Source organism: Aotus nancymaae, unplaced genomic scaffold (genome assembly GCF_030222135.1).
Source record: "Aotus nancymaae isolate 86718 unplaced genomic scaffold, 86718_ANA_hifiasm-v0.15.2.pri h1tg000038l, whole genome shotgun sequence".
Taxonomy (NCBI): Eukaryota; Metazoa; Chordata; class Mammalia; order Primates; family Aotidae; genus Aotus; species Aotus nancymaae.
Genome location: NW_026988452.1, coordinates 5,849,022 through 5,874,686, shown reverse-complemented (window position 1 = coordinate 5,874,686; position 25,665 = coordinate 5,849,022). Strand labels below are relative to the sequence as shown.

General features: G+C 47.5%; 1 protein-coding gene across 3 annotated transcripts in view; it reads left to right on the top strand.

The window, feature by feature from the left end:
• The window catches only part of ITGA9 (integrin subunit alpha 9), a 362,228-nt gene that overhangs the window by 37,361 nt on the left and 299,202 nt on the right, over window positions 1-25,665 (top strand). For 2 of the 3 annotated variants that reach the window (XM_021666559.2, XM_064360141.1), the window contains 5 exons: window positions 4,918-4,985; window positions 14,463-14,592; window positions 17,564-17,649; window positions 20,661-20,729; window positions 25,466-25,603. In XM_021666559.2, coding sequence (XP_021522234.2) covers window positions 4,918-4,985; window positions 14,463-14,592; window positions 17,564-17,649; window positions 20,661-20,729; window positions 25,466-25,603 — 491 coding nt within the window. The remainder of the gene's footprint in view (window positions 1-4,917; window positions 4,986-14,462; window positions 14,593-17,563; window positions 17,650-20,660; window positions 20,730-25,465; window positions 25,604-25,665) is intronic. The other variant, XM_064360142.1, reaches the window with a different exon arrangement.

Below are 25,665 nucleotides of genomic sequence, written 5' to 3'. Positions count from 1 at the left end.
ATGAACTCCCCATTCCCCACCTCTCCTAGTCCCTGGCAACTGCCATTCTACTGTTTGTCTCTATACATTTGGCTACTCTAGACACCTTATATAAGTCGGATTATACAGCATGTGTCCTTTTGTGACTGGCTTGTTTCACTTAGCATGGTGTCCTCAAGGTATATCCACATTGTAGCATCTGTCAGGATTTTCTTCCTTTTTAAAGGAAGGAATATTTACTGATATTCCATTGTGTGTTTGTACGCCACATTTATCTACTCATCTGTTTATAGAAAACATTTTGTTGGAATGGTAAGAATGCTTTCACTGGACGTGTACTTTGTGAAGCCAAGTATAAGGGTGTGCACATGCACACTGGAAGTCGGGAGCCCTGCTCTTGGGTCCTGGCACTGAGGCTCATCAGCGATGTGGCTTTAAACAAACCATTTGCTTTTTTCTGAGCAATAATATTCCATCTGTAAAAGATGGATACAGTTAGAGTTATTAGGCATTCACTAAAGATCTTTTCCCATTTTAAAACCTTTCTCTCATTTAATTCTAAGTTTCTGGCTTTATGCAATTTGTGTTGCAGGCACACCATAGCTTAGTCATCAATTATTTTGATAAAATGTTCTCCCTACCTCTTTAACCCAGCTGTTTAGTTTATTCACTTTTTCCCCCCATTTATGCGGTGGTCCCTTGTAAACTGAGGGTGGTTTTATTCTCTCTTCATTTTTCTGTGTTTAAATGCCCTTTTTATTACTAGGGCTCTGTCTGCTCAAATGCATTGTTTCCTGTGTTGTATAATTATCAGTCATTTAGGTTTGCCACTCCTTGGTGGAATTCAGAATAAAGACTGGCAAGCTATTTTTCCCCCGGTATTTTATTTCATAGCTAAGGAACTACAGAAAAATAATTTTAAAATTGATTTGTTAAAAAGCTTTGAAAGATGAAACTTTCTCAAATGTGTAATAAGAAGGGAGATTTTTAGGAAGAATATATGTTATGCTGAATGTGAATCTTGATCTTTCTGTGGGATAGTTTTATCCTGGCCTTTTGGGAAGGGTGCGGAAGTGACCCCACCCACTTGGTGGTCTGCTTGAATTACATTCATTAATGTAGGCTCCATGCATTCAGTTGCGGATTGTGGACATTTGGAAACCAGTATTTTTTTCCTCTCTGAATTGCCTTCTGTTTAGACAGGGTTCTTAATAAAACCAGCAGCTAAACCAAGGAAAATACTCCCATTTTTAGAATGGAGGAGCCATACGACTTAATGAATTAAAGTATGCAATGCAGGCCAAGTAATTCAAACCCCGCCGTGGTAGAAAGAGCTCTCCAACCTGGGCCAGCTCCCCTAAGTGATTGCTAGGTCCCCTTGTGCAGCCCTATCTTTTGGGTCTCAGAATTGGCTTCCCCCCACCTTTTTTTTTTTTTTTGAGACAGGATCTGACTCTGTCACCAAGGCTGGAGTGCAGTGGCGTGATCATAGCTCACTGCAACCTCTGCCTCCCAGGCTCAAGCCATCCTCCCACCTCAGCCTCCTGAGTAGCTGGGACTACAGGTGCGTGCCACTACATCAGCTAATTTTTGTATTTTTGTAGAAATGGGGTCTCACTTTGTTTCCCAGTTGATTTCCAACTCCTGGACTCAAGTGATCCGCCTGCCTCGGCCTCCCAAAGTGCTAAGTGCTGGGATTACAAGTGTGAGGCACCGTGCTGGCCGCTTCCCCAAATTCCAGAGCTAGGTTTGTTACAGCGCCTACGAGCTGCTGTCAGGCAAAGTCTGCTCTCCCCGCTTCTTTGAGATGGGTAACTGCTTCGTTCAGTATTTGGGGGGCACCGGCTGTTGTAGTTCTCTCTGCGGGGCCATGTCCCTGGGGGTGTTTGGAGACTGAGTGAATGTGCCCAGGAGCAGCCAACTGCTGGGTCCCACAGCCTTGGTGTTTGTGCAGGAGAAGTCCTTCCTGGGAACACAGGAGACTGGAGGTCACCCCCACCCCCTCCCAGGTCCCTCCGCCCTCTCCCAGGTCCCTCGCCCTGCACTTCCTGGACTTATCAGTGGAGGGAGGGCGTGTGCCCAGGCTTCTTGCGGGTATTTTGTGTGTGTGGGGAAGCCCCTTGCCTCTCTCTGCGCCTGCCTCCCTTCCCATAGCTTTGTGGTACAGGCTGTCCTGCCATCTCAGGTCTAGGCAAGCAAAATCAAGTTGAATTTTTAAGTTTTTTAGGTGTGAGTATGGTAGGATAACCCTACGTACGTAGTCTTTGGGGAAGAAAGGCCCATATGTGAACGTGTAGAAGATGGATTAGGAAGGAGCCTGACCCTGCCCTCTTGACACTTATCTGAAGGAGTCAGGTTAAAATCGTAGTGGTGCCCTTAACTCACAGGAAGAGCATTCACAGGAGTGAAAACAGTGGAAAGCATGCCTGTGGCCCAGCTGTGGAAGGTACAGAATGTGAAACTGTCTAGTCCAGTAACACCCGCTAGCCTTCCTAGACTAGAGTTGCCAGGCCTCGTAACTGCCCTCGAGGTGTGTGTGGCAGGGGTGGGTAGGTGGTGGAAGGATTAGAACTGGATCCTGCTCTATCTCAAAGGGATTAATGACAGAGTCACAGAAGTTTCTGGGAGGCTGGGCCATGGGCTGCTGTCTAATTTGGACTGGGTTATGGGAGCCAGTCAGGGGCCCCCATTGTTTGATTCCTTGCCCTAGAGCATCCTGAGAAGGCAGGTTAGACCTGGGGTTCCCAAAACATGAAAGTCAGCGATGGTACCCGCTCCCAGTGCGTCCCAGGCCCTGACTCTCATGGGGCAGTCCCAGCTTGGGGAGGTGGAGGCTGGCCTGAAAACAGTGCTTCATGCTGCCTGGAACAGGGGTGCCATTCAGGGCTTCCCCTTGTTGGCCTTTGGCCTGGGCCAGGAGTGGGGTACTCTTAGCTCCCAGTGAGGCTGTCGCCACCTCAGAAACCCCAGGTCCTGCTCCTGACATAGACCACGCCAAGCCCAGTTTGGGGAGGAGGTTGAGAAAGGCACTGAAGTTCTCAAATCTCCCATTTTTTTGAGGCCTCGTCATAAAGAGACCTTGAGACTGCTTTAAAAGATGAAAGATTCCCACTTAATTCCTATTCACGTCGGAAATGTATGAGGCTGAACTGGTATGTCTTGCACTATTGTTTCCTTCAGCTCATGGGGTCTGAATTTCCTTTGTATGTTTCATTTTTTCAAGAGTTACAATTGGGCCTTTAGTCTCCAGAGTCAGTGGATGGATCTGCTTTTTGCCAGACATTCACATTTAATATGTAACTGTTTCGGTTGAGACATTTTGATCCTTTTTGACATTGTGCTATTTGATGAAGAATTTATTGTTAATTCATATTATTTCTTGCTATTAGGCAATTTGATGCAGGATTTGTTTACTGCTTTGCACAAGTCTCACTCCCAGCCCTGCTGCAAGATTCTGCAGGGAACAAGCAAGTTCCTTTTGTCACTGGGCTGGTTTCTGGCAGGTCTAGCAGTTGTCCTTATAGTCACAAGATGAGACAGGAGAACTGATTTTGTCCTGGATGGAAGAGGAGTAACTCAGCTGACATTCTGTTGTCATTTAGCAGAGGTTAATGGCCACTTACTGGAAAATGTTACTAGGCTCTGCGGTGAGTGTTGTTAGAAACTGAATTACTATGTATATTTCCCCAGGGCCCTTTTTCCCCTTGCCTGGAGTAGACACTCAGAGCTGCAGGAAGTGGCACCGTGTTGCAATCATGGTTTCATTGTTCCTTTGTACTTTGCGTTTCAAAAATAATGAAATTGCTTTTAATGGTACCAGAGATTTGGCAGGAGCCCAGGGGGGTTGTACAGGGGTCTCTGGGTTATTTGTTGGGTAGCTCTGGCCTGAGGGTGCCCAGGGGTGGCCTGTGGAAGGTCTCTAGCAATGTCAGCCTCACATGTGATTAATTTGAGTCACTCTGAACTTGACTTTCCATGAAACGATTTCAAACATCCAGTCACTTTCCTGGGTTTTTTTAGTCACTCACTTTGCAGAACCTTTGGTGGGCCACAGAGGTGAAGGAATGTGTTTCTAAGTCCAAGCTGGGGTAGAATCCTGGCTTTGCCATTTACTAGCTATGTGACCTTACACAATTCACTTAACCTCTCTGAGCCTCAATATTCTTACCTGTTAACTAATGAGGATATGGGTTCCCAGTGGCGGACTAGTGAAATGACTTGCGTGGAGACAGCTGGCACCGTGCCTGGAGCATGCTACACACTTGCAAAAGCTTCCTCCCTCTCTTCCTTGCCAACCTAAAACTGCAGCAACGGAATGCCCCTATTTGTTGGGTAGCAGAGGTGTGAGCTGAGGGAAGAGAGGAGGAGAAGAGCTTGTCTATTCCACCTGGAGAGATCTTCCCCTTCTCCTTCCACACAGCACTAGGGTAACGGAATACCAGAGGAGTCCCTTCTTGCGGTCCTCTGCAGACAACTTGTTTCTTTTTGGGTGGTAGGAGGCATCCAAAGCCTTTTTTGGGGAGGTTTGGTCTTCTTCCAGGAGACTCCACACTGGGATGGCCACATCATTTAATTTCTGGGTCATGTTTTCAGCTCCTCGGGCCTGTTAGGGATCTCTGTCCCTTCTGAAGTAAATGAAATAATTGTCACCACCCTCCCACTTAATGACTGTGGCTACTGCTCCTCTTTCCCACACATGATGGGAGGAAGTCAGCTGGGGCACTGGGCAGCTTCCCTGCCCGATGGCACCAGAGCCTGGAGTTTTGAGGTCTGGTGGATTCCTGAGCGTTTCCTTCCTCACCCAGGTCTGGACAGTATCCCTGGACCCGGCCGGCTGTGAACTCGTGGGAAGTGGCCGGCTGGCTCTGCTGGCTCCATACACGGCTGGCACACACTGACATGGTTGTGCTTTGCTTCTCTCTCCTTCCTTCCCCCTAGAGTATAAGAAGAAGTACGGAGAGGAACACGGCTCCTGCCAGGCTGGGATAGCAGGCTTCTTCACCGAGGTGGGTGTCTGCTGTCTGGGCACTTCTGTTTTCTTGTGGGTGTTCATTTGCTTGCTTATGTAATTTTAACAATCCTTAGAGGTGGGACTTCTGGAGTCCCGGATACTTGAGCCTCGAGGGAGCAGATTCTGGACCTCACACCAGAGGAGGCTATTTCAACCTGCCAGGAGGGCACCAGCTGGCCAGAGACCCCTGGGTAGAGGAAGTGGGCTGGCTCATCTGGAGGCTCTCCCCATTTGTTGATTTCGATAGGAGTCCACTTGACTCTGAGACCTGGGGAAGGAGTCGATTTGGGGATGTGTGAGGGAGGTGACATTCAGTCAGGTTGTGTTCCATTGTTGGTGGCTGTGCAGAGATACATGAAGCCGTGAGCATCTCCTCCTAGCGGCCCTCTCTCCTTTCCTTAGTGGAGCGACTTGGTGTTTTTTCTTTTCTGTTTTTTTTTGAGATGGAGTGTTGCTCTGTCACCCAGACTGGAGTGCAGTGGTGTGATCTCGGCTCACTGCGACCTCTGCCTCCTGGGTTCAAGTGATTCTCCTGCCTCAGCCTCCTGATAACAGGTGCCCACCATTGTGCCTGGATAATTTTTGTATTTTTAGTAGAGATGGGGTTTTGCCATGTTGGCCTGGCTGATCTCAAATTCCTGACCTCATGTGATCCGCCCGCCTCAGCCTCCCAAAGTGCTGGGATTACAGGTGTGAGCCACTGCCCCTGGCCTGAGAGACTTGGTTTTACACACAACTCTAACCATTTCCTTTCCCAGATTCTGAAGGACAGGACACTTGCATGATGGTTATAAGCCCGTGCAGTAGTAGCATGACTTTTGGCTGGTAGTACATGTTTTTATTATACTTTCAGTTCTGGGGTACATGTGCAGAACGTGAAGGTGTGTTACATAGGTATACACGTGCCATGGTGGTTTGCTGCATCCATCCCCCTGTCATCTACGTTAGGTATTTCTCCTAATGTTATCCCTTCCCTATCCCCCATCCCCTGCTATTCCTCCCCTAGTCCCCCACCCCTGAACAGGCCCCGGTGTGTAGTGTTACCCCTCCCTGTGTCCATGTGTTCTCATTGTTCAACACCCACTTATGAGTGAGAACATGCGGTGTTTGGTTTTCTGTTCTTGTGTCAGTTTGCTGAGAATGATGGTTTCTAGCTTCATCCATGTCCCTACAAAGGTCACGAACTCATCCTTTTTTATGGCTGCATGGTATTCCATGGTGTATATGTGCTTTTTAGGGGCTGTTTTCTTGTGTCATTTTTACTTACTGTAAGTTTGCCATTCATGTCAATTCCTCATCTCTCAAACACTTTCATGACTACCTGCTGGCACTGTCATCCACGTGGTTGTTCGGGCCAAAAACAGTATTTTAGTTTACTCCTAATTCATCTGCAGTCCTGTTGTAGCCTCCAAAACACATCCCAAACATGACAGCTTTTATTACCATTACAGTCACCTCCGTTATCACCGTCATGCTTCTAGAAAGGCCACCACCATGACCTGGAGGTACACCGACCCTGAATTGGTCTTCTTACATCTATCATGCTTTCTAAAAAATTGTGGTAAAATCCACATCACAGAAAAGTCGCCACTTTAAAGTGTAGTTTGGTGGCATCTGTGCGTTCATGGTGGTGTGCACCTCACCACAAGCTAGGTGAGAACACTTTATCAGCCAGCCTGCATCCGTTCTGACCTCTGGGGTGTGCTTTCTGCGTACCAGCCTGAGGGACCTTCAGATGAAACTTGTCCTTCTGACTCTGAGGCTTCCCTGTCCATGGAGGACTAGAATCTGAAGCTTCTCATCCTGGCCCATGGGCTTGGCTCCCTGAGGCCGCGTCTCTCCTTCCCTCACTCCAGGACAGCAGAGAGCCGGGGGAGGGTGTGGGACATGGCAGGTGGAAGGCAGACGAAGGGCGCTCTCTGGCTTCCAAAGTGAGGGCCCCTCCTGAGTCAGGAGCAAGACTGCCCGCCCGAATTTCGGAAACTGCTGTTTAAATCCAGAGAGAAGATAGACTGTTGGCAACATAGTGTCTGATCCAGAAAGCAACAAGGAAAAGGCAGAAAGTCAGAAGTTTTATTATTTTCACTCTCAAACCAATAAATAGGAGATGCTACCCTCCGACCCCCATTCCGCACCCTCAGTGATTCTTACTTAGCTGGAGAATCACTTTACGACAGAGTTCTGTGCCCTGGGGATGGCACCACCAATCATCGTAGCCGTTGAGGCCAAATTTAAAGATTCTTTTCGTGCCTCACTCTCCTACTTCTAAGCCACCTTGCAAGTCCCACCTCCTGTACCCTCCAACCTCTAACAATGACATCCATTGCTCTCCACAACCTCCGCCAGCCTCCGAATCTGAGCCACAGTTTTCTTGCCCCCAGCCCACTGTGGAACCCTTCTGCCGTCCTGCTTCCACCCCTGCTTCTGGACAGTCTGGTCCCCACACGGCAGCCAGAACCACCTTTTACAAACTAGAAAAACGTCACGGTGCTCCCTTGCTCAGCACTTTCTGGTGTCTTCACATCCCACTTAGAATGAAATCCACATGCCTTTCCAGTCCCGTCTCATACCTTGCCCACTGCATGCTACTTCCATCTGCTGCTAGGACATGCTGGACTCCCACTGAAGGCTTTGCACTGGGGATCCATGCATGTGGCTCCTTGTACACAAGTGTTTCTTCAGAAGAGACACTACTGGAGGAACTGCTGGGTCAAAAGGCGCTCAGGCTTGAATTTCGATACACGCAGGCCAGTTGCACTTTGGGTGTGTTTACCAGTTGGCGCTCCCCTGCATCGCGTCTGTCTCTATCTTCTCACTCAGACTTCACATTTTTCTCATGAGAAAACATCTCGTTTTACTGTCACTTTCCCTGATTATTAATGTCATTCAGTATCCTTTAAAAATACTGACCATTTGTATTTGTTTCCCGGAAATTGCTTGTTTATGTTCTCAGTACCTTGTTCTGTTTTGTTGTTTTCCTGGTTTTTAGGAACTTGTTTCGTGTTTTCAACGCTAATCTCTTACCTGATACACGTGTTGCAAATGTTTTCATCAGCCTTTTTCTTTTAAGTTTGCCTCTGGTGTCTTTATCATCCTGGCAGTAGACATGCACATTTGTCCAAATCTGTCAGTCTTTGTGTGTGTGTTTTTTTCCCTAGATTCTAAACGTCTCTCTTAGGAAGGTTATTCCTTATACATATTTTCAATATATTTATATTTCTAATAGAACTTTGGTAGGTTGTTTTTTTTTTTTTTGAGACGGAGTTTCGCTCTTGTTACCCAGGCTGGAGTGCAATGGCGCGATCTCGGCTCACCGCAACCTCCGCCTCCTGGGTTCAGGCAATTCTTCTGCCTCAGCCTCTTGAGTAGCTGGGGTTACAGGCATGCGCCACCATGCCCAGCTAATTTTTTGTATTTTTAGTAGAGATGGTGTTTCACCATGTTGACCAGGATGGTCTCGATCTCTTGACCTCGTGATCCACCCGCCTCGGCCTCCCAAAGTGCTGGGATTACAGGCATGAGCCACCGCGCCCGGCCCGGTAGGTTGTTTTTAAAAAAGATTTCTATCTTTAATCTTTCCGGAATTTGTGTTGTATACATTGTATGGTAGAAACTAACTACATTATTTTTCCAAATATATCGTTGGTTCTTCTGATACTGGTTTGTAAAACAGATTTTCCTCTCCCCATTGAGATGCCATCCGGCCACGTGCCGACTTCACTCTCTTCTTCCATCTCTGTAAACATCTAGACTGTGTAACAGCTATGACTGTCGTTCCTCCTGCGGGCCTGTCTAGTAACGTAGGACTTGAGCCAACAGGCAGTAGGGAACCACTGCAAGTTCACGGGCAGGTGACACATGGGCAGATGGCAGTGTTGAAAGAAAGGCTATTGGAGTGTGTTTGCCTAGATCTTTGGGAGTGGAAGGGCCTGGGGGGAGGCCAGGTAGGAGGCCGTGATGTGGTCCATCCGTGAAGCAACAGGACAGACTAGGGGATGCTTAAGGAATAAAAATGATTGGGGGAGGCAGAGAATATGAAGGAGGTGTCGAGGGGCTGGGCGGCCAGGGCACTGTGGGGTAGAGGAAGGAGGGTTTGAGCCAGGCTTCTGGAGAATGGTGGTGCCCCAGGTGAAAAGGAGTTGCCTGAGAAAGAACCCACTGGGAGATGTAAACTGCTGGATCTGCTTTCAGACACATGGAGTGTGTGATGTTTTTAGAGGACGTTTGGACTTAGGGACTGGAATCCTGCCTGGGGAAGAAACTTAGATTTGGCCCTTGCTCGTGACTCTCTTAGGGGATGAGTGTACTTAGTGTGGGGCCTGGGGGAAATGCCTCTCTTTAGATGGGAGGAGAAGCCAGATTGATGGGAGACATCAGAACTCAACAGTGATGTTGACAGAGAGCCAAGAGAGAAAGTATTCCCAGGAGGGAAGTGTCATGTTCGCTGCAGCAGCTGGCAAGTCAGGCTGTGGGCTGGGTGGCGGCAGGCAGTGGTGGGAGGAGCTGGCGGGGCAGGGGTGTGGGGGGAAGTCCAGGTGGCTGTGCAAGCTCAGGGTGACCAGAAGAACAGAAGACCTGGTGAAATCCAGGCTATGGGATTGAGAGCCTGAGGGAACCATGGGGTGTCAGCATGTGCTGGCTGTGCTCACCGTGCAGCAAAGTGGGGACACGGTGGGTGTACAGAGTGGCTGGGGAGGGCGGGTGGCAGCGAGTGGGAAGGCAGACCTTCCGGGCGCCACTCTGTCCTCTGACCCCGGCCTGCTGTCTTCTGGCCACTTTAGACTTTGGCCTCCGCTTCGGTTCCCAGGCTTTTGGCCTCCTCAAACAGGAGGTCTTTGAACTCCCTGCCTGCCTTGTTTCTGGAACTTCAGCTGTTTGTGGCTGAGCAGGAAGCGTGGTTGAAGGGGCCAAGCCAGTGCGGCTCCCCTCCTCTGCCCTCCTGCTGACCTCGTCACTTGGGCTTGCCTTCTATGAGCTGATGTCCCCTCACAGGGCAGAAAGCACTTCCCACGCTGGACATGCATCTGTGACCTTCTGGACATAGCTACGTGGCCCCAAAATACTTTGGCCTAAGTACCTGCTTGATCTACAGGTCGGTGACCCTGAGCTCATCAGAGCCCTCCGAGCTGTGGACACCACCTCAGTTTTAGCCTGTCATTCAGGATTAGAGAGAATTTCCTGGGAACTTTATTTATTTTTGTAGATGAGGCTAACAGGTGGTAGATACTGCTTAGCAGCAAGAGAGGATTTGGACCAACTGGTCTGGCGTTTGCGTCTGCTGTGGAAGCCTGGAGACACCTGAGTGGGAGTTTCTTCAGCGCAGACTTCTGTTGTAGATGCGGGCACTCTCCTGCCCAGCTGCTCATGCCAGCTTGCAGTACACAGAGGAAGTGTTCGGCTTCTCCCCGGCACTGCCAGACGCCCCAGTCCCTCTAGGGATTCTGCTAATAAATGCATCTTGGGAAAAATCTGCATTGCTTATTGATGGGATTCCACCAGTGTGATTAGGTAGTGGTGGCCTTTGCTTGTAGGGAAGCTTTCATCTGTGTGTGTGGCATTGACATTGGCTGTTCCTGGGTGGTAGGGAGCTCAGTATTGGTCACTTTCTCCTAGCACGTGTGAACAGCACCAGAAAGATCACAAGCATCATCCATGGTGAACAGCACAAACCAACTCTGGGATTTCCAGGAAGGCACTGTTCCCTCCCTTCAGCCTCAGCCCTGAGGGTTGCAGGCTTGGCCCTGTTCTATTTAGTTTGGACTGAAGGGAGAGGGACGTGAGTGCTGTGGGGGTGGGGGAGTGGCAAAAACAAGTTGTTGGTTTTAAAGGTTTTTGAAGAGAGGAATGACTGCATCCCCTCTCAGACATTGCCCTGCTTGTCACGTCTGAGACGGGCTGCAGTGGTATGGTAGCCATACATTGCTCAACTTTTATCCTGGTTAGTCTAAATCATCAGAAAGCAACACATCCCATCTGCAGCCCCAGTGTCCCAAGGAGCCGTTCAGGCCTGTGCCGATGCTCAAAGCTTTGGCTTGTGCAAAGCTGCAGGTGGAGAAATCTCTGCACTGCGGACACATCTGGGCTGAGGAGGTTGCTCATTAGGTTCTTCAGTGCCCTGTGTATGATATTTGGACACTGATTACAAAGTCCTTTCCAAGCTCAAGACTGGGAAAAGTCCCTCTCCTCCGATGGACTGATCATTTGTGTTTCTCATACCCTTTCTAGAACTAGGCCAGTCTCTTATGCAGGACAATGAGTGTAAAGAGAATGAACGGTGGGTGTTCTGCTGTGTTTCCCAGCGGAGAGGCCTGACTGCAGAAAGCCGTCTATTTCTATAAAGCAGCGAGATACGCCGGGAGCATCTGGCTTACCATCAACAGCTTCCTTTGATGGGGGTTAGGATCTCAAAACCCTAAAATGAAGTGCTCATCAACAGTCATTTCTTGTCTATACCATCCTGAATTACGACAAAGCAAACCACTCTGGCCGGAATCTGGTAGCTTTTCTTCCATCTGTGTCCCTGTTCTACCCTTTGTTGAGGCTCTTCCCCAAATTAACCATAAAACATATTGTTTAAAGCATTGCTCTCTTGCCTGCAGGCTCTGTCCTCCTCTCTCTAATTTTTTCTTTAGCTACTTCTGGCTTTTGCAGACACTTGCTCCCTGAGAATTCAGTGGTGACTTTATGAATTGTCGTCAGAAATTCTAAATCTCTGTGGCAGGATGTAGCCTCCAAGGACTTGTTAGAAGCCGGCAGCTTCTGCCAGTGCATGGGGTTGTCTCTGCAGAGGGAGATTAACCTGGAAAGATCTGTTTCTGAAATATATGTGGGTGGCCGAGGGGTGGGAGGGCAGGGGGACTCTGAAGGCCCAGGGGAGGGTCAGGTTGGTTTCAGCAGCAAGACGCTTGCCCTGCTGAGCATCTGCTGTCTCCATGAGCCTTCACGACTGGCGTCTTGGGAGTTTTGTCTATAGCTGAAGGATTTCCTCTAGAAATTACGCTTATTTGAACCCTTTTGTATAGATTTTTTTCCTGAAATACCTTGTACATTACCATGCTGTCTTACCCCGAGAATGATCTACAAAGGGACTTATTCATACTTGTATCTAGTGTGAACTCTGAGATATAATAGTAGGTGCTCAGTAAATATTGTTGAGTGAAAAATTGATGATTTCATTAGAAAAATAATTCTGATTATTTCTTATTGCAGTGTCGATACTTTAGAAAATATAGGTAATCAAACAGTAGGGATTTCCTGTTGGGGAAAGGAAGGACTGAACGGCAGGGACCTCTGATGGATACGAGCAGAGCCTGCCTTCTAGCTCTATCACAGCCTCTGCACAATGGGAGCTTCATTTTAATGCTTGTAAAATGTCATCTCACGAGCAGGTTTTGTGTTTTTATGAGATGACTTCTTGTTAGTGTTTAATCATTGTTCTGGAATTTTAAAAAATCAAGCTTATTAATTTTAAAAATTCAATATATACAATAAAATACCCTATTTTAAATGCAGAGTTAGATGAGTTTTGACAAATGCGTATGCCATGTCGTGTCTGCCTGAATGAAGATGAGAACATTTCCATCACTCTGGAAAGTTCCTCGTGCCCCTTTGTACATAGTGCTCCTCTACTTTTTTTTTTTTTTGAGACGGAGTCTCACACTGTCACCCAGGCTGTAGTGCAGTGGCGCGATCTCGGCTCACTGCGATCTCCACCTCCTGGGTTCAAGCAATTCTCCCCGCTCAGCCTCCTGAGTAGCTGGGACTATAGGCATGCGCCGCCACACCCAGCTAATTTTTTTGTATTTTTAGTAGAGACGGGGTTTCACCATGTTCACCTGGATGGTCTCAATCTTCTGACCTTGTGATCTGCCCACCTCGGCCTCCCAAAGTGCTGGGATTACAGGCGTGAGCCACTGCGCCCGGCCGCGCTCCTCCTCTTTACTCCAGGTACCCACCGATCTGACTTCATCACTGTGGATTTGTTTTGCTGATTCAAGAACTTCCTATGAATGGAGTCATGATATGCACTTTTTATCCCCATCAACATTTGATCTAGGATTCACCCACATTTCAACTGAGTTTTGAATACTGCAAAAGGGTTACATTAGCAGAGGAAGTGTGAGGGCATTGCACAGATGAAGATAAAAAGAGCAGAGGGAGCTTCAGAGACCAGAACAAGTTTGGAGTATCCCAGGCCTGCACTCTGAGGGGGCAGTGGCAGGAGCCTACCGTGGTTGAAAGAGTGGACAGTGTTGAATTTTGCCTGAGCCCTGCAGTCTAGGAAAACAGTCTGCTCTAGAATTTTGAAAGATACAAAGAAAATAAACTTGGGGAATGAGAGAGAACAGGGGATGTTGATTGATTCCCATTATCTTATCACCCAGGGGAAAACCCCAGCAGATATCTGTGCTGACTTCCTTGGGTAACCAAATCATTTCTGGGAACTTAGGGTTATTGTCAGCATTGGTGATGTTCTGGGGCACGAACATGCTCTCAGGCCTGTTGACTATTTCCCCCGATCTAAATGCTGAGGACAGCTGTGCCTCTTGTGTTCTTGAGTCTGTTTGTCTGTTGTTGTTTTATTTTTTTGAGACAGAATCTTGCTCTGTCACCAGACTGGAGTGTAGTGGCGTGGTCTCGGCTCACTGCAACCTCCGCTTCCTGGGTTCAAGTGATTTTCCTGCCTCAGCCTCCCAAGTAGCTGGGATTACAAGCATGAGCCACTATGCCCAGCTGAGTTTTGTATTTTTAGTAGAGACAGGGTTTCACCACATTGACCGGGCTGGTTTTGAACTCCTGACCTCAAATGATCCCCTCCTCCTCGGCCTCCCAAAGTGCTGGGATTACAGGTGTGAGCCACCGTGCCCGGCCTTGAGTCTGCTTTGAACAGTGATCCTGTCTCTTGCTGCCCAAGGTCTCCACTTCCAGTTTGTGTCCTTCCTTAGTTGACCTCTCTGGTTTCTCAGTTTTGTTCTTCCAGGTTTGCAGTGGGCCATAATGATCAGAAAAGTCTGTTCTAGAATGTCCCTGAGAAGGTCTTGAGTGTGGTCTGGAGGGGATTCCCCGGAGTGCTAGTGCCCAGTTCCCTCTTGCTGGTGTCAGGCTGGGGGAGTTGTTGGTGGGCCTGAGTCCAGGCAGGTGTGGTATTGCTTGCTGCTTTTCATGGGTGGTGTTTCCCAGGATCTGTGGTTGAGGTCATTGTCAGCTGTTTGTCATTTCCTTGTTAGATCGTGATATAAAGTTGAGGAACTGTGTGTGATCTCGTCGTGGCTGGAATAGGGGCCTGGCCTGTGGTGAATTCTGTCACTTTGCTCAGTCATCTTCACATCTTTAGTCCCGATAATCCCATCTGTATAATAGATTCCATAATGCTGGTGAATCTGGTGAAATGTGTTTTTGTTGCTTACCTGGGAAAAAAAGTCCTCGATGTGAGGAATTTCTCCTTTATTGTGACTGTGGTTCTTTTCGGTAGGATCTGGTGGTGATGGGTGCCCCAGGGTCATTTTATTGGGCTGGAACCATCAAAGTGCTGAACCTTACGGACAACACCTATTTAAAACTGAACGACGAAGTGATCATGAGCAGGCGGTACACCTATCTGGGTGAGTACTCAGAGAGAGCGCAGGTAAGAAGGGAGAAATGGGAGTGATTCCCAGCAGCTTCACAAATCATTGCTTTATTGTTGGAAAGAGGAGTGAGTTGGCTTTGACACCTGTCGTTCTCATGACTTACCTCTTTAGCCCGGGCACCTTCACATCTAGCTCCACACACGAAGGCAGAGAGGAAAACAAAGGAGGGAACCGAATTAAAACTGTGCATTTTCATTAAAAAGCTGACAGTTGAACCTCCAGGGAAATAAACACTTGATTTTATCATTTTCTCAGTTGCTGAGGTTCAGATGGTCAGGTGCAAATGAGCGCGACAGAGTCTTGATTTTCTGTGGTGTCCCTTTGAATGGAGTCACTGCTTTCTGCTCACAAAACTGGCTGCAAATAGAAAAGAGCCAGAAATTATCATGACAGATGGCAACCTAATGCTGAAGGTTAATTAAAGGCTCAGAAAATTTTCTCTTATTTTCTCAACTCTTTTCATCTTCTGGGAAGAAGATAGACGCAATTTAATTTAGCCATCAGGCAGAATGACACTGGGGCAAGGTCCATGACCATTTAAGAACAGACATAGGCTGTCTTTGCTTGTGTGGATGACAATTACACAACTGTTTTCTTTAATTCATGCCCTAAATGCTATAATTCTGGGTTGGAAATGCAGCTAAATTTAGGAAGGCCTAATGATGACACACAGTGCTCTTTCACACTCGTGACACGTCACTTGCAGGGGAAGGCCCCGACTCCGTGTTTGCATAGAGTCGCTGGGAACTTCTTGTTAAACGGGGGTAGGGAGTTGTTGACTTGCCTTTTCCTTTCTAACTACAAGTTTTTTGCCTGGTAGCAGAGACCCAACAATCCTTCTACTCTGGGGTGTTTGCTCCGAGAGGCACCCAGCTGCCTGGTGCTGTTTATTAAGCATTTCGCCTATGCCTATAGCGTTTGCCCTCTTCCAGGCTCTGTGTATTATTTCTTTTAATTTCTGAAACAACCTTATGAAGTAGCTATTATTATCTACATTTTATAGATAAACTGAGGAGTAAAGAAGTTATATATCTTGTCAAGGTCACATGGCTTCTAAGTAGCAAAATTGGGGTATGAGCCTGTGGTTTGTGAGTACAGAGTCTAAATGCTGGGCTGCCTTCCCTGTGGGTGCGGCTGTCACTGTGAGAGGGCGGCTGTCACTGGTGCTGTACCTCTCACTGGGCTGGGAGCACCTTGAAGGCAAAATGTGGGATTGTGTCTCACATTTCCCAGACTTGGAGTAGTGCTTGGTGTGTAGTGGAAACTCGACACATATTCACTGAATCAGGGAATGAAGAGAGGACAGAAGAAAGCCCAGTTTGGTTGATGGCTTTGGGGTCTAGGACAGCTCCTTTGAAGCTCAGGGCCTGTGGTTTTTCCCTGTATACACAACAGAGGCCCTTATCTGCTGAGGATTATCAAGCACGAGTCCAGGCTTTGATCTCTCTCGGAATACTCTCAAGTACTGTCTCCAGTCTGAGAGAAATCAGCCACATGGTGAGGAACAATTGATCATGAGATGATGTCATCGCAAAACTCAAACAACTTATAATGACGTTAGCGTTAGAGGGCGATGACAAGTTTGGGGACTGTATGGCAGCCTGTACAGGATTTATGCTGGCCAGAGGAGAGCTTTCAGCCTGCTAGCAAGGCTCTCAGAAAGCAGGAGGCATTGAGGCTGAGCTTAGGCAACCTTTTCCTTTCTTTCTAGATTCCTTTTGCATCCATATTTTTTCACTGACCACCTACCCACCCATCCACCCATCCATCTACTCAGCCACGCATCTACCCACCGACCCACTGACAGCTTCTTTTGCCTTCTTGTAGGAGGGAGTGTGGTTAACAGCAGGGGCTTTACAGACCAATTGGATTGGAGTCTTGCCATGTGATCTTAGGCATGTTGTGCGACAGGTTTTTCTATTTCCATATCTGTAAAAATGGAGGAAACTGTCGTGCCGTCTTCATAACACTGTTAGACTGAAAGAGGTATCTAAAGACATACACAAACATGTTGGTAGCAACTTTGTTTATAATAACCCCAACCTGAAAACAACCTGAATGCCCAGCAACAGAATAAACTTGTGACATATTTATATAAAGGTACATTGCTACTTAACGATGTGGATGAATGTCACAGGTGTTATGTTGAATGAAGTTCTAGAAAAGGCAAACATAATATCCGGTGATAGAAATCAGAATAGTGGGGCCAGGCACGGTGGCTCACGCCTGTAATCCCGCCACTTTGGGAGGCCGAGGCAGGTGGATCACGAGGTCAAGAGATCAAGACCATCCTGGCCAACATGGTGAAACCCTGTCTCTACTAAAACTACAAAAATTAGTTAGTTGTGGTGGCGCATGCCTGTAGTCTCAGCTACTCAGGAGGCTGAGGCAGGAGATTAGCTTGAACCCTGGAAGGGGAGGTTGCGGTGAGCTGAGATTGCACCACCACACTCCAGCCTGGGCGACAGAGTGAGACTCCATCTCAAAAAAAAAAAAAAAGGAATCATGTCTACCTGTGTGGGGTGTGAGGGAACCCTCTGGGGCTATGGTTCTGAGGCTATAGCCACTTTCTGGCTCTGGGTGGTGGCTGCATGGCTACGCACACGTGTACACATTCATTGAGTTCTATACATCAGATATGTGTACCTTACTGCATGAAAACTACACCTTGAAAAGAAGAAAACAGATATGTAGTATTTGTACTGTACTTGTCCCAAAGAGGACACCCAGAAAGCCCTCTTTCCTGCCCTAATGTCCTTGCGAACGTGACTTTTTGTGGGATGAGAGCCATTTCAGCATGAGAAGGCCGACGGCTGCCATTTTTTTCCTGGTTGTTTATGTTCCAAGATTAGGGGGCATGCTTGAGAAACATTTTCCTCTGATGGATTTTTTCCCCTTCCCTTCTTTCTCAACCCTGTGCTTGGTTTCTGCCCATCCTGTTCAGGCTATGCAGTGACCGCTGGACACTTCTCTCAGCCGTCCACCACCGACGTGGTAGGAGGTGCCCCACAGGACAGAGGCATCGGCAAGGTGAGGAGAAGCGTCTGTGGAATAGCTGGGGTCAGACAGAAGAGGGGAGCATGCTGTCCCTTGTACAGAGGTTTGCCAGCTGGCATTGGCCTGAACGTCCTACTGGGTGGCTGCTGGGCACGTGATGAGGGACCCCTGACTGCTCTACTCTGTTTGAAAGTTTCCCTTGAAAGCTCAGTTAGAGTGTGAGTAGTTCTCTCATTTCCTGCACACTCTCATTTAAGGTTTTTCACAGCTGCCTCTGTGTGTGTGTGTGTCTGTGTGTGTGTGGTATGTGTGTGTGTGTGTGGGGTGTGTGTGTGTGTGGTATGTGTGTGGTGTGGGTGTGGGTGTGGTGTGTGTTGTGTGTATGTGTGTGTGGTATGTGTGTGGTGTGGGTGTGGTGTGTGTTGTGTGTATGTGTGTGTGGGGTGTGTGTGTATGTGTGGTGTGTGTTTTATGTGTTGTGTGTGTGTGTGTTGTGTGTGTGGCATGTGTTTGTGTGTGTTGTGTGTTGCGTGTATGGCGTGTGTTTGTGTGTGTGTGTGTGTGTTGTGTGTGTGTGGTATGTGTGTGTGTGTGGGGTGTGTGTGTGTGTGGTATGTGTGTGGTGTGGGTGTGGGTGTGGTGTGTGTTGTGTGTATGTGTGTGTGGGGTGTGTGTGGTGTGTGTGTATGTGTGGTGTGTGTTTTATGTGTTGTGTGTGTGTGTTGTGTGTGTGGCATGTGTTTGTGTGTGTTGTGTGTTGTGTGTGTGGCGTGTGTTTGTGTGTGTGTGTGTGTTGTGTGTGTGGTATGTGGTGTGTGTGTGTGTAATTTATAAGACTGAGCCCTGGCCTCATGGTGTCCTTCAAAACAGAGGCATTTAGTGCTGTGCAACTTCAAATCCCAAACCCTTCCCAAGTTCGGCTTTGACTTAATGGAGCTAGATCTAGTCCCAGATATCTCTGTGGCTTTATTTATGCCCCAGATTATTCTCATATTTATTTCCCCAGTGTTTTAGAAGGAACATTGAATTCCCAAGACTGGTTCAGCCCAAAGGCTGGACTGGAAGTATGTGGATCTGGCTTTCCCTAAACTACAGTATCTGCCCAAAGACCCACCCCTGGATCTAGGGCTGTCTGAATTCCTTTGGGAAACATGATCTCTGAGGTGAATCATGAATTCTGCTCTTTGGTTCTTGAGCATGAAGGTACAGGAAATGCAGACTGAGGAGGTCCAGATGGATCAGGAACCCACATTTTTAAGAAGCTCCAAGGGTTATGTGATAGGAAAGACTGAGTGAACAGAGGAGTGAACTTTGGATCTGAGCCCCTAGGGGTAGACCTGTGATAGAGTCTGGTCCTATCTCCCAAGGCTTGGAGAAGTGGAATCTGGATTCTGGATTGGCCCAGATGAGCTGAGACCACTGGTAATTGGAGCCTTTAGCCAGGAGGTCAGGGTGATCAGGGAGCTGACGAACTTTCCAGCTGACTAGGCCTGACTAAGGGTAATTTCCGTGGATCCCCCCTGGGCAGAGGTTAAGAGCTGCTGCTCATGTTTCTGGAGCATGCGCCTCCCTCCTCCCTAACACTGATGCTGTGGAGAGAGGTTCTTCGAAACTGAAACCAGATCAACCGGGATCCTGAGCCGGCAGGGAGGAGGGATCATGCAGGCGACCTTCCATCACTTCAACAAAGAGGTGGTTCTTTCCGAGTTGCGTGAATTTCTCTAAATAGTACAGAAAAACGCACTAAGGGCCTTTGCATTGATTGTCTTCTTCAGGAGGGGCTGCAGGCTCCCGGGCATCTCTGTAGAAATGGTAAAAATGCCTACCTCTAGTTCACAATCATGCGGGTGCCTCTATGCTAATGATAGCAGCTTTCTTTTCTCCCTAGTTGGAGAAAACATGACCCAGTTTTGTAGTTTTCCCTTCAGATGACTGTGATGAACTTCGTAGTCCCTGTCAAGTCTTGATGGGAAACCCTCTGCAAACCCCTCTCACTGGCTGTCTGGGGGATGCAGGGTATAAAGTAAAAAAAAAAAAAAAAAAAAAAAAGAGGGAAAATGGTACTTATAACTGATAGAGCCAGACAGCAGGAATCCTGGATCTGGTTAACAAAGAAAGTGCAAAAAATGCTTCTTTCAGTTAGAGCACCTGAGAAGCACAGGGGAAACTGGTCATAGTGGCAAAGCTGTGACAATTCCACATTCCCAGGGACTGGGGCTAGTACAGACTTGATTCCCAGGGACCCCAGGGTGGACCTCTGGCCTTGAGGATTTCTGTGGTTATTCCAGTGCCAGGGCGCAAAAGCACTCACACTAGGATGGCAGTTCCTTATCTCATGGGAAGGTTACTTACGCTGGTTCTCATGAGACACTCTTCCCACAAGATGTCATCTGAACAAAGAACTTTCATAGTCAAGTACATTTAGGAAGTTAAATGTCAGTCATCATCTTTTGCAGTGGAGATGCATAGTTCACATGAACATGCTAAAGGCTCTAAAAAGTTCCACAGTCAAGGAATTTACTTGATGTTTAACTCTGCATTTCCCAAATGAAACTCCTGTTTACCCAGGCAGATCACGTGACTCTAATACTACGTGAAATCACTCTGGGACACGGCTTTGTCTACAGTACTCCCTCTGTCCATCCCTTTGTCTTCTGTTGAAATGCCTGTTAAAACCCCACTAGGAATAAAGGCCAATCCATACCACAAACTAATTTTAAAAAAAGGAATAAAGGAAATATTTCAAGAAACAAAATCCTAGCTTTTTCTCAAAGGTGAATTGTTTACTTGTAATTTCAAAGCTCCTTGGGTCTTACTGTGTGTGGCTTTCATGAGCAGTGTGGTTCAGGAGCAGTGGAGGTGATTTCTGCCTCCAGATTGCAGGATTGGTAAAATGACAGCTGACTTCTTCATGATCATAGCGAGCGGAGGCACAACTGCTGTGCACCTGGCCCTCAAGCTTTTAAACGGGATTCCCAGGAGGGTGCTGATAAATATCTTTATCATTGATTTCATCCTAATTAGATTTTGTTTTCATTCCATAGGTTTATATTTTCAGAGCTGACCGAAGATCAGGCACCTTAATTAAGATCTTTGAAGCATCAGGTAAAAAGGTGAGGTTCTTGGTATAAGTGACTGTTTTTTAATTTGAGAGGTGTGATCACGTGGGAGTCTGTTCTTTTTAGAAAATTGTGCCCTATGTTTATATGGCAGTGCTATCTGCTTGTTGGTATCTTTACCTTCTCAGTGGTGCATAAAACCTGTAGATTCGTGGGACTCATGCTCGCTTTAGGAGACGTTCTGTAGCAAGATGAGTCATATGTGGCCAAGTTACAGCAGAGTTTTAACAGATTGTCCATAGTTCAGACTGTCATCAAGGGGACTCATGCTCTGTCTGCCTGCCTCCATTCCCTTCCCAATGCATCTCCACCTCCAGAATCAGGTACAGTTGAGTACAGGTGGCAAGAAATGTGTCTCACTGAACCTGTATCACCAGCCCGATGTTACCCCCTTCCGGAATCCTCAGCCTTCAACTGTCATTGCCAAGGTGATTCTTGCCACACAAAGAAAATCCAAGCACAGGTTGCCCAATTCCTCTTAGAACCTTGAAGCAGAAGTAGCTCAGGGTACTGCCCTAAAGCTAGTTCTGGGTGAGGCTACTCTGCCTGGATTCTCCCCATCTTGTCCCAAATCCTCTCTCTACTTTCTGAAAGTTTCCATTATACTGCCCTGTCATGTAAAATTAAGCCAGGTAGAGAGTCCCGCTATTGATAAGCAGCAGTTTTCATGGGCTTCCCAGTCATGCACTCCTTGTGTGGCTTAGGTCAGCAGGACTGTTGGGCTGAGCTTGGCTATTCTAAGGGACACAAGTAGGGTTGGGAGCTGTGGGGGGTAATTTGGAGGCTGGTCTCGGTGGAGGCCTTCGTGGGATCTGGGAAGCAGCATAGGATGTCTGGGACATGGGAGGAAGATCCCAGAAGCTAGGAGAATGCCAGAAGGCAATTTTATCTACCACCATCCTGCAAAAGGGGAAAAAAATGTTTCCTTCTTTGGCCACATGCCTCCTTAATTCTGTTCCTGCTGAGTTAGAACTGCTGTACGCCAGCCTGGGATCCTTCCATGTTGTTCTGATGGTGAATCATATTCTGAGTTCCAGAAATCCCATTCAAGTAGACCCTTTTTGCAATTTTAATAATGCAATAGGTATACTCAGTATATCATTGTCATTATCTTTTGAATAAAAAAGTGCATCACCAAGCTTGGTTTTGCATTCTTCCTCGGAATGGCTCTGCCTTCCCCTGAGAACTCTACTGGCTTGTGTTATTTTAACATTTCCAAAACCCCAAAGCAGCAACACTGGAAAATGACCGTGAGCCATTCTGCAAAAAGGTTTTCCAAGCACCCCTAAAGTTAGAAAAGAAATAACTTCGTGTTGTTTGTGATTTACAAAAGAGAGTCCCAAAGATCAAGTAGGACGTGAGTGGAACTAAGGCTGGCATTTTAGATCTTCTCCAGAAGATAGCAAATGGGTGACGGTATCTACCCTAGAAACAAACTCCCTCTTCCCTCCAAATGCACCTGGGTTTGAAAGCCTAAAGGTAAAGGATTTCCACACCTCCCCCCACCCCCGCTTTTTTTTTTTTTTTTTTTAGACAGAGTCTCATTTTGGCATGATCTTAGCTCACTGTAACCTCTGCCTCCTGGACTCAAGCCATCCTCCCACCTCAGCCTCCCAAGTAACTTGGACCACAGACATGCTCACCATACCCAGCAGAGTTTTGCATTTTTTTTTTTTTTTTGTAGAGATGGGGTTTCACCATGTTGCCCAGGCTGGTCTCAGACTCCTGGGCTCAAGGGATCCATCCACCTTGGCCTCCCAGAGTGCTGGGATTACAGGCATGAGCCACTGCACCCAGCCAAGGCTTATTTCAAGTGAATTGTGGAGCTTAAACGTGCCCATCACGCTGTTTTCTGAGCATCACTATGTTCATCTGTAGCTGTGCCTCCCAAATGGCTCTTTCTTCCCTGCCCTACTCCTTGCTGCCTGTGCCCTGGGCAGGCCCAGTTAATGCCTGTCGCCCTCAAGTAATTAACAGTCTGTAGTTGTTCCCTTGTTCCTTCTTGAAAACCTCTTGGTTTGGATGATAACCTGTGCTCAAGTTGGTCAGGTTTTTGGGAGTAGATCTGAGAGTTGGCAGTGCAAGCAGGATGAGGTTAACCTCTGGGAGCCCACTTGTCCGAACTTCCTAAAGACTTTTGCCATTGAGTCCCAGGACAGGTTCAAGCCTGAATGTCTGCTTGGATGTCCTTGTCATACCAAGATCCATCAGGTTCCCTGAGAAGGGACAGAAGGGCCCAGGTCTTCAACCTCCTGGCTTTGTAGGTGTTCGACCTTTTCTTTTCGTCAGGGCTCCTCCAGCCCTGACCTTTGCACCGTTCCATAGGCACCCCTTCTTTCTGCCACTCACTCTCAGCCCTCTTACCTTCACTTCCTCCTAGTGTCTCCAACTCGCTTTACCCTGTCATCATCACCCTGCCTTTGAAATAGACCACGACCTTTCTTTATATAGCGTATTCTGCTTCTTGCCGGAAGAAATGAGACATTCATGTCTTTCTGACTTCTCCATTACCCGCTACAAAAGGACATGACCCCAGGCTTTCAAATGATGCCTTTAGCTTTATCCCTATGTCCAGAGCCACGTAGACAGGAGGGTTCTAACTCAGCAAACCACCGGTTTACTTCTGCTTCCGCTTGGCTAGAATTTGGCCAGATAGTTCTGTATCCTGGCTTCCCATAAGAAACAAGAAAACAAAAAAAACCCCCGGTTCTTGTCTTTATTGGTTGACTTTCTCCAAATAGTGCATATAAGAAATCACCAACATGTGTGCAGTTCACATGTTAATACAGACACACATCTCCGCATTTCCAGGCTAACGGGGAGCTCTGATCATTGGATGCTCACCCCAACGCATGTCATTGCCATACTGAAGTTTTATTGAATTAATGGAGTATGTGAAACATTTGTATTTGAAAACTTAGATAGGAAACTTCACATACAGAGATTTCTGATTTAACATTGATGAAGAAGCCATGTTAAATAGCCCTCTGGAATGAAACAAATAGTTGCCCTGGGGCTCAGCCAGTGAGCGCAGTCGGCAGCTTGGCTCTCCGGGACTTGGTCTGCGTCTCACTGATTTCTTTTACCAAAGCTCAGATGGGGAGATTGGCAAGGCCACCGAATCAGTGACTTGCAGCTCAGTTTCTTTCCTCCCCACCCTCTGTGACTGTAACCTTTTCCTGCTCCCTTCTGCCTTGAGAATGGGTAGCCAGAGGGGAGGGAGGTGGCCTTGGCATATCGCTGGGGAAGGATTTCTGAGCGGCCACTACAAAGCCCTCCTGTGACCCTGTTAGCTACAGGAAATAGATAGTCCTCCACCTCGCTCTCAAACTCCCTGGGTCAGCTGCCAACAAACTCCAACAGTAAAAGAAAAGGCTTGTTCATGTCTATAAAGCTGGAGCCTTTTATTAGAAAACATTTATTTTAAAAGAATAATGCTTTTTCTTTTTTTATTTCTCTCTTTTTTTTGAGATGAGTCTTGCTGTGTTGCTCAGGCTGGAGTGCAGTGGTGCGATCTCGGCTCACTGCAACCTCTGCCTCCCGTGTTTAAATGATTCTCCTGCCTCAGCCTCCCAGGTAGCTGGGACTACAGGTGCCTGCCACCACACCCACTAATTTTTGTATTTTTAATAGAGATGGGGTTTCACCATGGCCAGGCTGGTCTTGAAATCCTGACCTTGTGATCTACCCACCGCGGCCTCCCAAAGTGCTGGGATTATAGGTGTGAGCCACTGCGCCTGGCCCCCGCTTTTTTTAAGTACAGGTTGCATACTGACCGACTTTGGAAAGAATATAGTCTGCAGATACTCTTGTTTGGCCTGCACAGTATTTGTTTATTGTTTTTACACATGAAGAAGTTGCGAGCATTTAAAACAATGGCGCTTTAAATAAAGTTTTAAATGTTTGGCTTCTTTTGGAAAAATGGAAAGGTTGGTCCTCTCTGGGTCAGCCTTCCTCTTGGTGGCGGTTAGCTGCAGCAGGGTAGAAGCTGCTCCTTTAGCCAGGCTGTGGGCTCCAGGTTGCCACGGTCTCCGCCACTCCCTGCTGTTATGTAGACGTGGAAGACGAGTGTCACTTGCCACATTAATTTGTTTTCTTATGGCTGTTACATCACCTGCCTGGATCTGGTTGGAGACCCCTAATTAAGCCCTAATTAAAAGTCGATAATGCCTTGCTCTGTCCCCTCATCAGTCAAACAGTCTTAAAAGTTGTACCTGTTTTTGTCACGTCAGCTCGTGCCTTCCTAACCAACCTTTAGCTCTGCGTGGGACTGGGCGAGGATAACTTATTTCCCCATGTAACATTTATTTTCGTGCCTTTCTTGTGTTGTGAGATTTCATATTCCTACTTGCTTGGCCTTGTCAAATGTCTGATATAAGGGGCGTTTTTATTATGGTTGTAACATATCTTTGTAACCTTAGCTTGCATTTTTAAAAACAGTACCTTATTCTCTGGGCATCAATCTATGTATCTTCCCTTTGCCAGGACTCCAGGAATGGGGGACTCCAGGCCAGTTAGCTTTGTCTCACATTGACTGGGGCCCTGCCTTGCTGCTGGAAGCTGGGTATTTCACTCTTTGCTAGGCATTCTGGTTTATGGGGCAGCACAGCCATCCAGCCTCTAAAGGGTCAGGGAGCAAATGTTTCTAAAGCCAAAGGGCTGGAGGAAAGAGGGCCCCCTTGTGTGAGAGCAGACACTGAATGCTTTGTTGCAACTCAACTTGGTTGCAGATGGGCTCTTACTTCGGCTCCTCCTTGTGCGCAGTTGACCTGAACGGGGACGGCCTCTCTGACCTGCTGGTGGGGGCCCCCATGTTTTCTGAGATCAGGGATGAGGGACAGGTCACCGTCTACATCAACAGAGGAAATGTGAGTACAGTGCTGGGCAACGTGGGGATGGGTGTTGGGGAGGGACATTTGTCCAGCAAGTA